The sequence below is a fragment of the Sphaerulina musiva genome (genome assembly GCF_000320565.1).
Source record: "Sphaerulina musiva SO2202 unplaced genomic scaffold SEPMUscaffold_10, whole genome shotgun sequence".
In the NCBI taxonomy this organism is placed as follows: Eukaryota; Fungi; Ascomycota; class Dothideomycetes; order Mycosphaerellales; family Mycosphaerellaceae; genus Sphaerulina; species Sphaerulina musiva.
The window spans coordinates 940431-955907 of NW_016017392.1; the positions used below are offsets into that span (position 1 = coordinate 940431).

Sequence of the window (15477 nt, forward strand, 5' to 3'; positions counted from 1 at the left end):
CCTACCTAGGTAGGTACCTATGTTTGTACTCTGCAGATATGCGTGGCTTGCAAAATCATTCATCTGACTATAGGTATCTGATCTATATGGCTAGTGATGTTCTTGCATAGATACACCTATAAAAGGTCTTGTTTTGCTCACTGAATCTCTTATGCCGCTGATCCCAAGATAACCCATTTTCACGGAGAGGCTATGATGCAGTGTCTTGTCGGCGACTCTGGTGAATTTCTCATTGTTATACTCCCTTCTCCCTTCCTCACAAGTCAGGGTTTTAAGCAGCTGCCTTCCCATCATCAGAAAAAAACTCGCTTTCAAACATCCCATTCCTCAGCAGTAGGATATTTGTCCAGTTCTCTCAATAACTGAATAATCTCATGTCAGCTAGAATTCCAATCCCTTTCCCTTTGCTCTTCAAAGAAAGAAAAAGGAAAAAGAAAAAAGAAAAGAAAAGCACTCACCTCCTCCATACTCCCCACTCTCCACCTTTCCACCAAATCCCTCCCGACCCTCAACTGCACCAGCCCCAAATTCGTCGTCGTCGTCGTCATCCACAAAAACGAACTCCTCCTCCTCCTCTTCCTCTCCCACCCCGCCACCTCCTCCTTCTTCTCCATCCCCCTCTTTTCCATCCCCCTCTTTTCCATGCCCCCCTCTCCCTCTCTCTCATCCCCCTCCTCCTCATCCCCCTCCCTCCCCAACAAATCCCTCAAATCCCCCAACAACCCCCGAAATTCCCGCTGTACACTCCCCAACCACATCAAATAATCAAACGGCGGCTCGGGAAAAATAAAAATCGAATTCCGATAGTAGCTTTGAGCGAATTTTGCCCGGGTGACTTGGTTGATGTGCATGAGGTGGGGAGGGTGATGGTGGATGGAGGTTGAGGTTGAGGTTGGTGGGGATGTTGATTTTGGGGTTGGTGGTGGTGGGCGACGGACAATACGGATGGTGGGTGGAGAGTGGAAGACGGCGTGGAAGATGATGTCGAAGAGTTCTTGGGGGAGGCGGTGGAGGTGGGTTTGGAGGGTGGTGGTGTTGGGGTTGGTCATGAATCCCTTTTTTTTTCTCTTTTCTTTTGCTGATGTTGGGAGCTTGGGGTGGTGGAAGTTCTTGTTTCTTCACTTGTTACTTCACGATAGAATCATCATCCACGGATATTCGAAAAAGTTGGGGATGCGGCGATGGTAGTGGTTACCTTAGTATATGTCAGTTCCCTTTAGGTACCTAGGTATCGTTCTTTTTCCATCTTCTGACAGCGGGTAATCAGCGTGCAAATAACACCCAAGTCCCATGATCATGAAATCTTCGCGGAACCTCACCCACTCCATCATCACACGCCATTGACGACGACGATGATGATGATGATGATGACTGATGATGAAAGTGTTGAATGACACGGCTCGTTCGAGAACGTGCACTCGTCCTCCCATCTGACTACCTGGAGCGAGATCCAAAAGAGGAATTTCTGTTACAACATCGATTCTGCGTCATATTGGTACATGAACTGGGGTGCAAAAAAAGTGGTATGTTGTTCGCGGAATATGTGTGCTTCGGGAGAAGGAATTGATGCGCTCTCTTTTTCTTTCTCTCTCTCTCTCACAACGCCGAGAGCCCTGGACTGTTTGCCAGGATAGAAACCGTATTCCCCTGCTTTCCGACGGCTTCCGCGATGGCCGTGACAACTTCTTTTTTTTCTCTCTCTTCGGGACCATGAATGTCAGTCAGCCAGTTACTGCTTGAGGATTTTGCGGAGGATACGACCTAGACTGTGCGACTATACAAGAAAAGAAACAAAGTCAGCGATGTCCCAGCGGCAGAAACAAAAAAAAAAAAGGAAAAAGAAAAACGCACATGCGGCACCTGTGTAATCTGAAAATGATTTCCCGTCATATACTCAAAACCAAACTCCGCCCCGGGCAAAAGCCTCTCCCACCCTTCACTCTCCAACTTCTTCTCCCGTCTCCCTTCCAACAAAAACCTCGTCACCCGCACATTCACATCCACATCCAACCCAGACTCCTCCACCGAAGTCTCCACCAACCCCTCTTCCACCCAAATACAATACACATTCTCCGGAACTCGAGATTCTTGCATCGCAACGGGTTGGTATCGTTGCACGGAAAGCACGGTAGAAGTAAAATGTTGCACGAGCCATTCCGGGGCAGCTTTTTTCTGTTGCGAAGAAGAAGAAGAAGAAGAGGACGCACCCATGAGCCCTTTTTTCGTCAATTCCTCTACGACTTGGACGGGAAGTGCTTCGTAGAGCAATCGACATGGAGAATCGATGAGAATTAATGTTGAAACAATTTCTCCTGCGCCCGTGAGGAGTTTGGCCATTTCGTAGCTGTAGTATCCTCCTGCTGACCAGCCTCCGAGGATATATGGTATCTTTTGTTTTTGTTTTTCTTTTTCTTTTGTTGTGGGAGTTGGAGTCTGATGAGATTGCGCTTGCAATTTTCGTACTTCGTCATACCACAGTCGAGTCATTCGTTCGATGGAACAGGTGAAATTTTGGGCTTGACGGAGAAAGGGGGAGTTGAGTCCGATTATACAGATTCCTCCTTTTCCTCCTCCTCCTCTTTCTTCATCTTCTTCTGTTTCTCCTCCTCCAAGATCCGGCAAAGACCCATACGCCGTCCCCGCTCCACTCCCATCCGGAAACAAAAACACAATTTTGCTCGCTGTGCTGACTTTTCCCTGCAAAACCACCGACAGTGGAACTTTTGGTTTCGGAATACCTTCCCAGGGATTTTCTGGTTCTTGCTCATTTTCAACCCCCCTCTTCCCCTCTCCTTTATTTTCTCCATCTTCCTCTCCTAACACCCCAAAAATCCATCTCCGAAACTCTCCCACCGTAGGATACCTTTCAAAAACATTTTGCGGCACCTCTCTTTTACTACTACCGCCGCCACCTCCTGTTGTTGTTGCTGTTGTTGTTGTTTCTGTTGTTTCTGCTAAATAACGAGAAATATCCGCCGCGGTAGCAGATGCGAGTAGACCTGTTAAACCGTGATATTTCCAAGTTTCGTGGGGGAGAAAATTTTCTTCTTCTTCTTCGCCGTCGTTGTCGGTGGAGGAGGAGAAGGGGGAGGAGAGGGCTTCTGATATGATACGGAAAATTTGCGTGATTTGTTCGGAAGGGGGTGGGGTTGAGGGCATTATTTCTTTTCCTCTCTTTTTTTTCTCGTTTTGGCGTAAGTCCAGACAAGACACGGTGCGACTTTTTCAAAGAGTCGGAATGGAAATGGTAAGGTATACTTACATTCACCTACATGTACTTTACCTTACCTTACATATACATAGGTACATACATACTTTTGATGACCCCGAAATATATCTCTCTCACATCTAAAATTAGTATATTCGTCGGAGTCCGTGTCGACGTGTTTGTCTACAGGCGGATTCAGGTATCCACAAGTGTGTCACACCCAGTCACCTACATATACACACCTCTCTCTCTCAAACGATAGGAATTTGGTTTAGGAGGGCATAACCTTTTTTTTCATTATCATTTTCGCTGTAAGTGTGATATAGTATATATACTAGGTACTACCTAAGGTACATTATGCAAGTACACCAGTTTCAATTTGATTCGATTCGATTAGAAAAAAAAAATCGATACGGGAAGTCGATAGAGGATACTATAGTAGAAGTTTGTGAATAGAGTATAGATACCTAGAAATGAAGGCGTTGAGTACCGTATATAGTAAGGTAGACGGTAAAGTAGGTAAGTAAGGTAGATGATGTAAATGACGGGATGTATGATTAATGTATAATGTATTTATTAATAAGTGCCTTACCGATTTGACTTCTCATTTCGCACTTTAGGGTGGGGGGCCGGACTTTTACTGCTGCAGCAACAGCAGCAGCGCAAAGGGACAGACAATAGATGACATCGTCGGAAACGCTGTATACCTAAGACTTCAAGTTTGTGATGAAGCTGTGGAATTGAGATTCTGGTTCGATTGTTCAATTCAATCGAGGGATACCTATGACTACTAGCGATGTTTTCAAGAGAAAACGAATTACTGTAAATCTGAAGCAGCAGGCAGCCTACTGCGCACCACCATAAGGTACATTGAGGTAGGTTGGTACCTTAGGTATATCAGTAAACTGAACAAACCCCCAAATTCATCATCATCATCATCCCATCCCATCCCATCCCATCCTCTCCACCTCCCTACCCATCTCCCCGCAGCGGCGACAGAAGACGCGGCCTCCACCAATCCCCCCAATAACCCTCCCCGATCTCCTCCAGACTCTGAACACATTTCGGATGATCAAAATCCTCCTGTCCACCCGCCGGCCAAATCGGCAAAAAACAGACTTGATTCACCGCACAAGTTCTACAGCGCTTAAAAGTCGTCCAATTGAGCCATTGCTTCAGCTTACGCAGGGTGGAAATTGCTTCTTCGGTAGAAGGTTGCTCTGCGGCGGAGAAAAATGCGGCGCAGAGATGGGTTGTGACGTGGAGGATTGCGCGGGGGGCGGTGGTGGTGGTGGTATTATATTTATATTTATGATTATTATGATTATTATGATTGTTGGCAGTGGGAGGAGGAGGAGGAGGAGGAGGGAGGAGAGAAGGGAAGTATTGGGTGGCGCAGCGTTGAATTTCGAGAGATTTGTTGCGGTGGTTGTAGTCGATGTAGGGGCGAATGGCCCATTCGATTTCATTTTTGAGGTCGGTTTCGTTGAGGATTATGGTTCCCGAGGTGAGATAATCGATGCGGTCGGAGTACCGCGAGACGACCATGTCTGCGACCGCTTGCCAGTCTGGTGAATCTTTTTCTGCTGCAGATTCTGAGAGTGCCAAATTGGTAATGGCTTCGAGAATGGGCGTGACAACTTTGGTGTCGTTGTTCGCGCGAGGCAAACCGTCGTTGGCGAAGGATACGGCATTGTCGAATGTGTACAATGTCACGAAATTGTCGTAGTCAATGCGGACTCGGTCGCCGCCAATGCCGTCGAAGCGAGATGCTACTGCCCGGTAGTAGTTGATGGTAATTCCACCTGGCCCGAGTGGATCGTTCGTTGCCTTGGCCAGGGTGATTCGCTCGACGTCAAGGCCGTCTTCGAAGGAGCAGAGGATGATTTCGAAGCCTAATTCCATCCTGAGAAATCCATCAATCTTGCCTGCCCAATCCGTCCGAGCCATGGCGCAGAGATGATCCGCTCGGAAGCCTTCGTTCAGGACTCCGCCTGTAGGAGGAGGTCGCCCATCCTCGGAAGGCGGCGCTCTGAAGAAGTCATGCGATCGGGGAGGGGGCCGGCTGTCTGCGTCGGGTTGAGCGTTGTGGAGCAGGACAAAGTCTTGCATGTCTAATGTGCCCTTGGTAGACTTTGCAGCAGACTGTCCATCGATATAGAGCAATCGAAGATTGTGCTTGACGCGATAGGTATGCAAATAACCAGTTGCATCTTCCTCTGGCTCATCCTGAAGCGGGATCTGCTGAGAGGAGACTCGCGCAGGTTCACTCTGTCCCATCGTGTGAGACAGTGGCCTTCTCTCGTAAGGCTCATGCGGATGCCTCGCTTTCAATTCTTGCTTGGGTGTCTCTCGGAGATCTTCTGGCATATTCTCACGTGAATACCAGTCTTCACGGCCATGGTCACCATCGCCTCGCGGCGGATGACCTCTTCCCGGTGGAAAACCGGGGCGTCGAGATCGAGCAAACACCAGGGCATGTTCGGGCTCAAAGGCGAGCCATTCAGTGGCGTTCACGCGTTCCGAATGGCTCGTGCCGTGGTACAACTGCGTTCCCTCAGGGACGGTCGCCACAAACACGCTCATCCCGTTATGATGCAGAGACGAGCCCCATTGTCGCATCGAGCTGTGCACGGCATTGAAGATGTGGTTGGCATTCTGTGTTGCTGGAGAGGCCGAACGTGCTGATGGGTCGCTGGCGGCTACCACTCTGCTCCAAGCCAGCAGCAGGCCACCGGAGACTATCAACATGGTGAGCAGTACAGTGGTGAGAGACGGGTCCGATCAACTCATATCGCCGTCGCCCTCACGGGACGATCAGATAGAGACAAACGCGTCGACAGAAATGTATTTCGTTTCTACGGCGTCGTACCACTGGCGGTGATAGGCAAGGTGAACTGGACGTCGCAGAGAATCATGGTCATGCATGTCGACGAGGACCATGCTTCGTAAGCCCGGCAACTCTCGTTTTCGGCCGAGTATAAAATACATTTATCCATCCATGTACAGCCGCGGACTCGAAGAGAAGGAATGTACGGGAAAAAGGCCAAGAAGAAATGATGAGTGGAAAAGTCGAAATAATGAGATAGAAATAAGACAAAAACAAAGAGAGCAGGAAATGGAAGTGAAGAAAAGGAGCAGCTTTCTACTGTACCAGTATTCCGCCACATTTCTTGGCTTTGACGGTAATTTCAGCCTGAGGCAGTGAGAGATTCTCCTACTGACACCGTTATTCCAGCGATTCATCACTTTTCCAACAACATTTCCATCACCAATAAATGAGAGCAAGCCTAGAGAAAAAAAAAAGGAAATTCATCTATTCATCTCCTGAGCAGTGTAGCATATCCATCTGCTATCGCGCTGGACTGGACTCATATCTACCGCATCTCTCGCCTGTTTGATTCATTGTTCCTTCTATCCACATTTTCTTTTTCGTCGGTGATAGGGCAAAACCCATACCCACATACACGGACCTGAAATTCCCGTGCAGTTCCCACATGATAGCACGCGAGATATCGCTCGTTAGCTAGGCGAGAGGGATATGCGCGCGCAAGACTCAATTAACATGTTGCACACGCAAGTCATACATACATACCTAGGTAAAAGTAAGATCAAGGCTGGATGGACTATTCACCTTCTATGGATAGATCCTTCGGAAAGAGTATCTCCAACCGTCTTCTTTTTTTCTTATCAGTGAATATCTTTCTCCCTCTCCTTCTCTCTCTCCACTGATCTGCATAAGGTAGCCGGGTACAGCCTCGAAGCATATAGATATATCTCTCGCCAAGGTTGCATGCCAATTCGCATCAAGCTCAACATAACCGATTCCTATCCCTCTCCCTCCCTCTTTCTCTCATTCGTTAGTGAGTGAGTGAGTGAGTGATAATGGACGAACACATCTCCTCTCAAAATCGAAGCAGCAACAACAAGAAGAAGCAAGCACCCTGGTACGAGGAAGAAGATGAAAAATCCACGGCCAGTATCCAGGAAGTACCATTGTACAATCATCAAGATGGACCACCAGTCGAGTTAGCGGAGAAAGCTGCTTTGCGGTAAGCTTGCCGATGAGATGATAGTAGTGTCTATTTACTGAAGAGGGGTATTTTTTTACTGACCGATGGGAACGATTGGTATGATTTCTCTGTCGATTAGACAGGGTTTGCATCAGAGACATATTCAAATGATTGCATTGGCCGGTGCGATTGGAAGTGAGTTGACACGAAGTGTTTTTTTCTACTTCTCCTCTTCGTCACCCTACAGATCAAACATACTAACAACACATCTCTTCCAGCGGGTCTATTCCTCGGCTCTGGAAAAGCAATCGCTCAAGCCGGGCCCCTAGGAGCTTTTCTGGGATATACGTAAGTGCATCATTCTTCAATTTTTCGCTTCAACCTTGGAAAAAAAAACCGTACTGATTGTTTTGCCTCTTGTGGTCAGATTCGTCGGAATGCTCGCTTGTGGACCAGTCTTGAGCATTGCAGAAATGAGCGCTTTGATACCATTGTCAGGCGGAATCGTGCGACATGCAGAATTACTAGTAGATCCTGCTCTAGCTTTTGCGAACGGGTGAGTTAAATTGTCTTTCTTTCTCCCTCTCATCAGCTGAGCAACTTGTTGGACTGACATCGCCCTATCTATCTCTCTTCACATCTCAGATGGAATACCATCTACAGCTACATGGTATCCCTCCCAGCAGAACTAGTAGCCGCCGCAATTCTCGTAGACTTTTGGTCCTCGATCAACAACGCCGTATGGATTACCATCTTTGGCCTCCTCCTCATTGCGAGCAACAGCATTCTCGTTCGAATTTACGGCGAATTAGAATTTTTTTTCGCGAGCTTGAAAATTCTGTTGATTGTGGGTGTCAATATTATGGCTTTGGTCATTGTTTGTGGAGGGGGACCGGATCATCATACATATGGTTTTCAATACTGGAGACGGCCGGGTCCGTTGGTGCAGTATTTGGGCATCGAGGGGAGTACGGGGAGATTTCTTGGTGAGTTTTTTTTTAAAAAAAGAGAATGGTGTTGGGTCGAACTAATTTACTGGTTACCTACTAACTGCTTCTCTCTCTCTCTCTCTCTGACTCTCTCTACAGGATTCTGGACAGTCTTCAATAATGCCGTATACGCCTACTCCGGCATCGAAAACGTCTCCCTCCCAGCCTCCGAAACCAGCAATCCTCGCAGAAACATCCCCATCGCAGCGAAGCGAATTTTCTGGCGAGTGGGAATCTTCTACATGCTATCCATATTCATGGTCGGCCTCGTCGTGCCCAGTACCGACGAGAATCTGCTCAATTCATCCGGCACAGCAGCAGCATCGCCTTTTGTAATTGCAGCGAGTCGAGCTGGGATTAAAATTGTCCCTTCGATTATCAATGCTGTGGTGTTGACCAGTGCGTGGTCGTCGGGGAATTCGGGCTTGTTGAATAGCTCTCGCACACTATATGGTCTCGCGCAAGAAGGGCGTGCGTTTAAAATTTTCAAACGGACGAATCGTCTTGGGATACCGTATGTGGCTGTGGGATTCATGTCTTTGTTTATTTGTCTGGGATATATGACTCTGGTACGTAACTCTTTTATCTTTATCCTCGTGGACATATATACTAATTCTACCTGTGTCTCTCTGTAGTCACAAAGCGCCTCAACCGTCTTCACCTGGCTCCAAGATCTCGTCTCAGTATCCACCCTCGTGAACTGGACCGTCATCTGCATCGTCTATCTCCGATTCTTCTACGCCATGAAAAAACAAGGCATCAACCGAAATCGACTTCCCTGGAAAAGTCCCTTGCAGCCCTATCTCGCCTGGATTACCGCAGCGTTTTTTATTCTTCTCCTCTTAACCGGCGGCTACACTACTTTTCTCCACGGACAGTAAGTTCTCTTGCCCCCCTTAATCATGCGTATCTGCGCGTAAAAAAAAAGAAAAAAAAAGAGAAAAATCCCCCACCGCCCATGAAACTTTTCTGACCAAAAGCAGCTGGAGTACCGAAACCTTCATATCCTCCTACATCAACATCCCCATTGTAATACTCGCCTATTTCAGTTACAAATTCATCTTCAAGACACAAATTTTGTCGCTCGAAAAAGTCCCTGTGCTTCGATATATTGAAATTGCAGAGCAGAATTTGGAAGCGCCTGCTAAGCCGGTTACGGGGTGGAGAAGATTGAATATTTTGTGGAGTTGAAAGATGGATGGCTGTGGTGGAGTTTTTTTGGTGGTGTGAATGGATGGATGTTGGAGGGGTGTGGGGGGAAGGGAAAAAAGGAGGGGTGCTGGGTTGGTTGCTGGTGCTGCTACTGCTACTGCGGGTAGGAATAGTAAGAATTATCATTCTTATGTATTCTTTATATTATCAGAGTGCATGATATCTCCTATATAGTACGAAGTTGGGGTAGGTAGGGGTTGTATAGCTATAATTATCGTTAGGAGAGTGGAACTATGCGACTCCGGTTGGGCTGTAGCAGCGGGGGAGTACCTCCTAAGGTACCTGGATCGATCCTCTTCTTGCTTTCCAGGCTCCGACGGGGTTGCTTCTAGTATCAGAAACTCTTTTTTTTTCCTTCAAGGAAGAAGGTGATTAAGGTATGTACGTACGATACGTTCTTGAGATCGGAGAATAAAAAAAATGCCATTAGCACGTGGCAGAAGAAAAACGATAATTCACTTCTACTACTACTACTACCATCCCTCCCTATGATAGTGTACATTTCTCCATGTCCACGTTTCATCCAGGGTGAACCCCAAAACAAAGAAAAAGAAAAGAAAAAGAAAAACAAACCGCCTCACGCTCCTCACCTACCCACCCTCCCTTTCCAATCCATTCTATTGCCAAGACATATATACAGGAAACAAGGTCCCTGGTCCATGGCCCTGCCCGTCTGGGTCTACCTGACTTCGGCTATTCTTGTTCCGTGTCCGTTCTCGAAGTTCGCCACTCTTGGACTATAATGGACAACCTATAATAACAAGTAAAACAACAATAACAATCAACAATACCCAATTTTCGATCAAGCAAGGTTTGAATGTTTGTCTCTGCACATTACATCAAATGCTAGAATTGCAGTTCTGTTCTCGACCACTTCTGTATATCTATCCTTATTCTCACTGCTGGTTAATAATAATCATCATCATCTTGATCTGTGCTCAACTGATAATGTATGTCTTCTTTCATTATCTCCTTCTAGTCGTACGAATGTTACAAACTTTGTTTCGCTTTCCCCAGTCCTTCTATAGAGAAAGAAATCTAACCGGTCAGAGAGGTCGTAAGAGAGAGAGATAGTCTTGTAGCGAGTAGCCACAACTCGCGTACAAAAATGGGGGTACGTAGGAATGGGGGGAGGGCAAGAATGGGGCAATCTTTATCTCTACAGTAGACTACTACTCAAACAAGCCCGAAGTTTTTTCGTATCTATAATCTATGTATATCTATCTACCAAATTCTCATGTGAAAGAAGGCAAAAAGAAAAAACAAAAACAAAAGAATAGCCTAATGATAGGTCGATAACAAAAAGCTGTCTCTTCTACCTGAAAATAATGGATAATACTAGTAGATAGATAGAGGGAGGAAGGGCAGCCCAAAGTCCAAACCAGGCGCAGAATCGGATACCAAAAAGGGAGAAATTCGCGTCCAGCCGGGGGGAAGGCTTCGGCGGTTTCGGAGAAGCAAAGAAATACAGTCAGAGGTAAAAGGACCGTAAGGACCGCGTAAGGTAAGTCAGGACCGTGTAAGGTCAGGTCAGGTCAGGGTCGAAAAAAGGCGATTGATGGTTGATTAGTGATCGCAAAAGGGAGGGAGACCGGGGGATTTTTTGATGGGTTTGTTATTATTTGACAGGAATGTTCAGGAACTGTGTCCGAGCCTCACATCCAGCCCAGCCCAGGCCAGGCCAGCGGGTTTTTTCTTTTGTGTTTTGGGAGGGGGGGAAGGGAAAGGGAGGGGGGGATCAGGCTGGCGGGTCAGAAGAATCCGCCAGCCGAAAGAACCCTGGCAAGCTGGGACATCGAGTGATGGCGCTCTCTCGATGTCTCCAACCCAAGCACCAGGGATACCTACCTTCTACTCTTCTTTTGTCTTTTTTTGTGGATGCCCTGTTTATACGACTACTACTACGACTACTACGACTACTATTACTCTTATTCTGTAACTACGCTTGTGAAGGAGGGGAGTTGATCATAACGGAATTGTCGGGGAGAAGTTGATTTTGGTCGACAGAAAGGCAGGCTGGCAGGCGGGTAGAGAGAACGCAGAGAGAGAGAGAGAGGAAGAAGAAGAAGAAGAAGGAAAGAAAGAAGGGAGGAAGAAGAAGAAAGGAAGGAAGAGAAAGGAGGAAGAAGAAAAAAAAAGACGACAACAAAATGGCCAGAATCATCGACTCCAGATCATCCAAATTCGACGCGTTTGCGAAAAGATATGCCAGCGGGCGACGTCTCCCGCACTCTCAACTCGAATTCCACCTCTTCAAGAAAGCTCTCGGAGACTGCACCAACTACCGCGTACTCGACATTGCCGGCGGAATGGGAGAATATGCGCGACATGCCATTGAAGCCGGAGCCTCACACATTGACGTCGTCGACAACCGACGCGAAATGCTGCAACTAGGCGCCAAAGTGGAAGAAGAAAGTAATGAAAAGAATGACAAGGACGATAATCACAACAACAACAACAACAACGAAAAGAAAAAAGAATCCGAAAATGAAAACACCAACAACACCAACAACGAAACCGAAAAACCCCCCCCCACCAAAAAAAAGCCCGTCAAAATCCACTGGCATTTCGCCTACAACACCCTCCCCCTCTCCCTCTCCCTCCCCCCCACCATCCTCCCCCCCTCCAGCTACGACCTCATCATCGCCATGTGGCCCTGGGACCACGTCGCAACTTTCCAAGACTACATCCACATCTGGAAAAACATCTCCTACTACCTCAAACCCGGCGGCCGCCTCGTCGCCGCACGCATGACAAACCCCTGGTGCGAAGCCTTACAATCCGGAAAATACGGAGCGAAATGCGCGTTAATTCAGCAGACTGAGCAGAGGGGTGTCAAGGTTACGGTTACGGTGAAAACTACTCCGCCGTTTGAGGTCGAGTCGGAAATGACGGAGGCGAGTTTGAGGGGTGAGACGGAGGTTCCTGAGGCATTGGGGATTGGGGGGTTGAGGAGTTTGGAGGTTGCTGAGGTGGAGATTGTTAAGAGGGATCCGGTGTTTTGGAGGGAGTTTGTGGAGGATCCGTATTTTGTGGTTTTTGAGGGGAGGAAGGTTGGTTAGGTATGGGGATATGGAGGGAGGGAGATGGATGGGGGGGGGGTTTGTATATTTTTTTGGGACTTTTGTTTTATTGATGAATTTTTTTGATGAATTGGAACAAATCAACAATGAAACAATGAAACAAATTGAACTTTTTTAAAAAGTGTCTATATCTTTTCTCTTTTCTCTTCTCTTTTCCTTTTTCCCAGAATCGTCGTCTCATTTCATGAATTCATTTTCATACACAAAAAAAAGAAAAAAAAAGAAAAAAACGTAAAATCTAATCCTCTGGAACCTCCGACTTCTCCCACCAAAATCTACATTCTTCCTCCGCCCACTCATCAACCACCACCTGAGCAGCAACACCCACATTCGACCCCCCAGCAGCTTCATCATTATCCTTTCCAAAAATCATCGTACTCTTGCCCCCCACATCATCATCACCATTCCACGCTTTCCACACAGGCCTCTGAACCGCCTTCCTGCCCCTCAAAGTCATCGGATCACCCGTAACCACAAAACTCGTCAAATACGAATTGAAAATTTTGGCAATTTCTTCTTGCGTGGGAGAAATTTCGCGCACGAGAGGAGAGAGGGTTTCGTACCACATTTGATCTCCGTGGTTGGCGCCTCCGAGGATGGTGCGGTTGACTGCCCAGTGATATTGATAGATTGGTGGTGCTGCGGAGCCTGCACTGCTGATGCTGCTGATGCTGGCAAAGTGAGAGGTTTGTCGGACGGGACAGACGTATGCGTAGTGGCCGTAGGCAGCTTCGACGCGTTTGTATTGGGCTCCGATGCCGAGGGCGGTTAAATTTCTGGTGTCGAAGTAGGGCGAGAGGATGTCTGAGGAGGGATCCGGGTAGAGGTCGTTCAGGCGTGAGAGGTCTTTGGGGGTCAATTGGGGAAGGAGAGTGGCGAAGAAGTTGGTGAAATCTTCGCTGGACTCGGTCTGTTTGGGCACGTACATGGTGCCCTCGTTGTGGTTGAATCCTGTGATGATGGGCACGCGGTGCCAGTGGCCAGATTTCCATGCGTCGAGTGGTCGACGAGAGATGATGTCGTTGTCTAATACGGGTTGCCATGCCCATCGGACAGAAGGGTTGTATTCGTCAAAGACGGCAGTCTGTGCTGTCTGGATCACTTCGGTGGAAACTTCGCGCAGACAAGGGAGGACTTCACTTTCCGCCTTGCCATTGCAGCCGGCCTCTGCAACGAATTTCTCAAACTGTTCGCGATGCAATTGGGAATGTGCTGGGTGTACCGCTCGCGAGGTGGCAGCTCCAGACTCGATAATGGCCTTGTGAAACAGCTCGCGCTTCTCATTGATATCCATGATATGGTGGCCGATGGAGTGTGCGCCCGCACTGAGGCCTGCGATCGTGACATCGTTGGCGTTTCCGCCAAAGCTCTCAATGTTCTTCTGTACCCACTCCAGCAACAGCTTCTGATCGTGGAGACCCAGATTGAGGAGTCCCTCCTTCTCCGTCAGGGGGCTGTTCAGGAAGCCCAGAGCGCCGATCCGGTAGTTGAAAGACAGGGCGATAAAAGGCTCTTCGGAATTGGCCAGCATGGAAGCCGTATCGTGCATGGCAGCAAAGCCTCGATTGAAGGCTCCGCCATGAATATAGACCAGAACGGGAAGTTTGGCATTGGCAAAAGTCCCTCTCCATCGAAAGACGTTCAATGTCAGACAGTCTTCGCTCGCCTCGAGCCATGGTGTTCCGGGGATTCGGAGCAGTTGCTTGCCAGGACATCTACCGGGAGAAAGTCAGCATGGAACTCCTTTTTCACCCTTTCACCCCCTTCACCCCCGCGAATTTTCCCATACCGTAGCGAGTACTCAGTCGCCTGGATAGTCTCATTGCTATCCGGAACGGGCACCGGTTTAGCAAACCTCAAATCTCCCACGGGCGGCAGTGCATATGGAATGCCAAGCCATGCTTCCACGGGGATCGGATGGGCATTGTTGTCCAACACCTTTCCCACAAACGTTCCTTGAGCAGTGTCGGCGAGAGGGAGTTGTTCGATATTCCATCCGTGCAGCGAGAAGAAGGATTGGACCGAGTCGTGCACGCTGGGAACAACATTGTAGAGAAGTAAGAAGGCGAGTAAAGGAGCGGCTAAGAATCGAATTCCCAACCCTCTTGATCTTGCCCCCAACGCCCGACGAGCCGGCGGGCTGTCGTCGACTTTTTCCATGAGTTACTCTTGAGTCTTCTGGACCCCCAACTTTTTCGTCTTTTTTTCCCCTCTTTTTCTTCCGTTTTATGTTGTAGTAGAACGAACTCTTTGAGAAAAAGAGGTTTGAGAGAAGCGTGGACATGTTTTTTATATATACCCATAAGAGTTGAGTAATACATACAAAATCAATTCACCCCCTCAAAAGTAATTCGAGGGTGGGCCACGGGCTGGGCGTGGTACCGATGGCGGGCCTAGCAGGCGACGCCGCTAATAATACCGAACGATTGGATGGAATTGATGGATTGTACATGCCAATGCCTCTCTCTCTCGTTCTCGCTTTCTGACTCTGGAAAAGCCACGCCAACACAATTTACAAATGTCAAACTCGCGTCAGATACGATGATGCATCCCCCATTTCGTTGTCATCGCCGCCGCCGCTGCCGTCTTGACTCTTTTGCCCAGCAAACAATAATCATCAATACACGATAATACTAATGCAGAGTGCAGCAGAGAAGAAGGGTCCAAAAAGGGAGTCTTGCCCGCACCCTCGACCTCTCTCTCGGTAAGAAAGTGTCGATCGATAACGGGCGAAGTGATAGGGCAGGCATATATTCGGCCACTTTCTTCTCCCCCCAATGATTCTTCCAATACACTACGGCGTCCATCGATAACAGAGGCCAAGCAGCAGCAGCAGCAGCAGTAGCACACCATCCCCCAAAAGTGACATGCTGGACGCTGTTGAAGTGATATAAGTCGGTGCAGTCGTCCCAAAATGTCGTCGTCTGAATTCCATTTCGCTTTTTACCTTCTTTTTTGTGGTGGATGATGAT

The 15477-nt window shown here is 48.0% G+C and overlaps 5 protein-coding genes across 5 annotated transcripts; 2 read left to right on the forward strand and 3 right to left on the reverse strand.

The window, feature by feature from the left end:
* Window positions 1-1729: 1729 nt before the first annotated feature.
* Window positions 1730-3159, reverse strand: SEPMUDRAFT_110977 (alpha/beta-hydrolase; the record flags this gene model as incomplete). The annotated part of the gene is made up of 2 exons (XM_016900888.1): window positions 1730-1774; window positions 1852-3159. 2 exons carry the CDS (start codon window positions 3157-3159, stop codon window positions 1730-1732), a joined length of 1353 nt encoding a protein of 450 aa, XP_016757629.1.
* Window positions 3160-4180: 1021 nt separating this feature from the next.
* Window positions 4181-6043, reverse strand: SEPMUDRAFT_166182 (uncharacterized protein; the record flags this gene model as incomplete). The annotated part of the gene is made up of 1 exon (XM_016908206.1): window positions 4181-6043. Exon 1 carries the CDS (start codon window positions 5957-5959, stop codon window positions 4181-4183), a length of 1779 nt encoding a protein of 592 aa, XP_016757630.1. The 5' UTR covers window positions 5960-6043.
* A 1297-nt stretch (window positions 6044-7340) lies between these two features.
* On the forward strand, window positions 7341-9401 carry SEPMUDRAFT_72267 (proline-specific permease; the record flags this gene model as incomplete). The annotated part of the gene is made up of 7 exons (XM_016909980.1): window positions 7341-7416; window positions 7500-7569; window positions 7649-7777; window positions 7867-8207; window positions 8310-8779; window positions 8846-9087; window positions 9194-9401. The coding sequence occupies 7 exons, from the start codon at window positions 7341-7343 to the stop codon at window positions 9399-9401; spliced, it is 1536 nt and encodes a 511-aa protein (XP_016757631.1).
* A 1864-nt stretch (window positions 9402-11265) lies between these two features.
* Window positions 11266-12484, forward strand: SEPMUDRAFT_135890 (S-adenosyl-L-methionine-dependent methyltransferase; the record flags this gene model as incomplete). The annotated part of the gene is made up of 1 exon (XM_016902740.1): window positions 11266-12484. Exon 1 carries the CDS (start codon window positions 11573-11575, stop codon window positions 12482-12484), a length of 912 nt encoding a protein of 303 aa, XP_016757632.1. The 5' UTR covers window positions 11266-11572.
* A 192-nt stretch (window positions 12485-12676) lies between these two features.
* SEPMUDRAFT_92250 (cholinesterase) lies at window positions 12677-14685 on the reverse strand. The gene is made up of 2 exons (XM_016910583.1): window positions 14295-14685; window positions 12677-14220 (listed from the first exon to the last, which is right to left on the reverse strand). Exons 1-2 carry the CDS (start codon window positions 14663-14665, stop codon window positions 12744-12746), a joined length of 1848 nt encoding a protein of 615 aa, XP_016757633.1. The 5' UTR covers window positions 14666-14685; the 3' UTR covers window positions 12677-12743.
* Window positions 14686-15477: the final 792 nt, after the last annotated feature.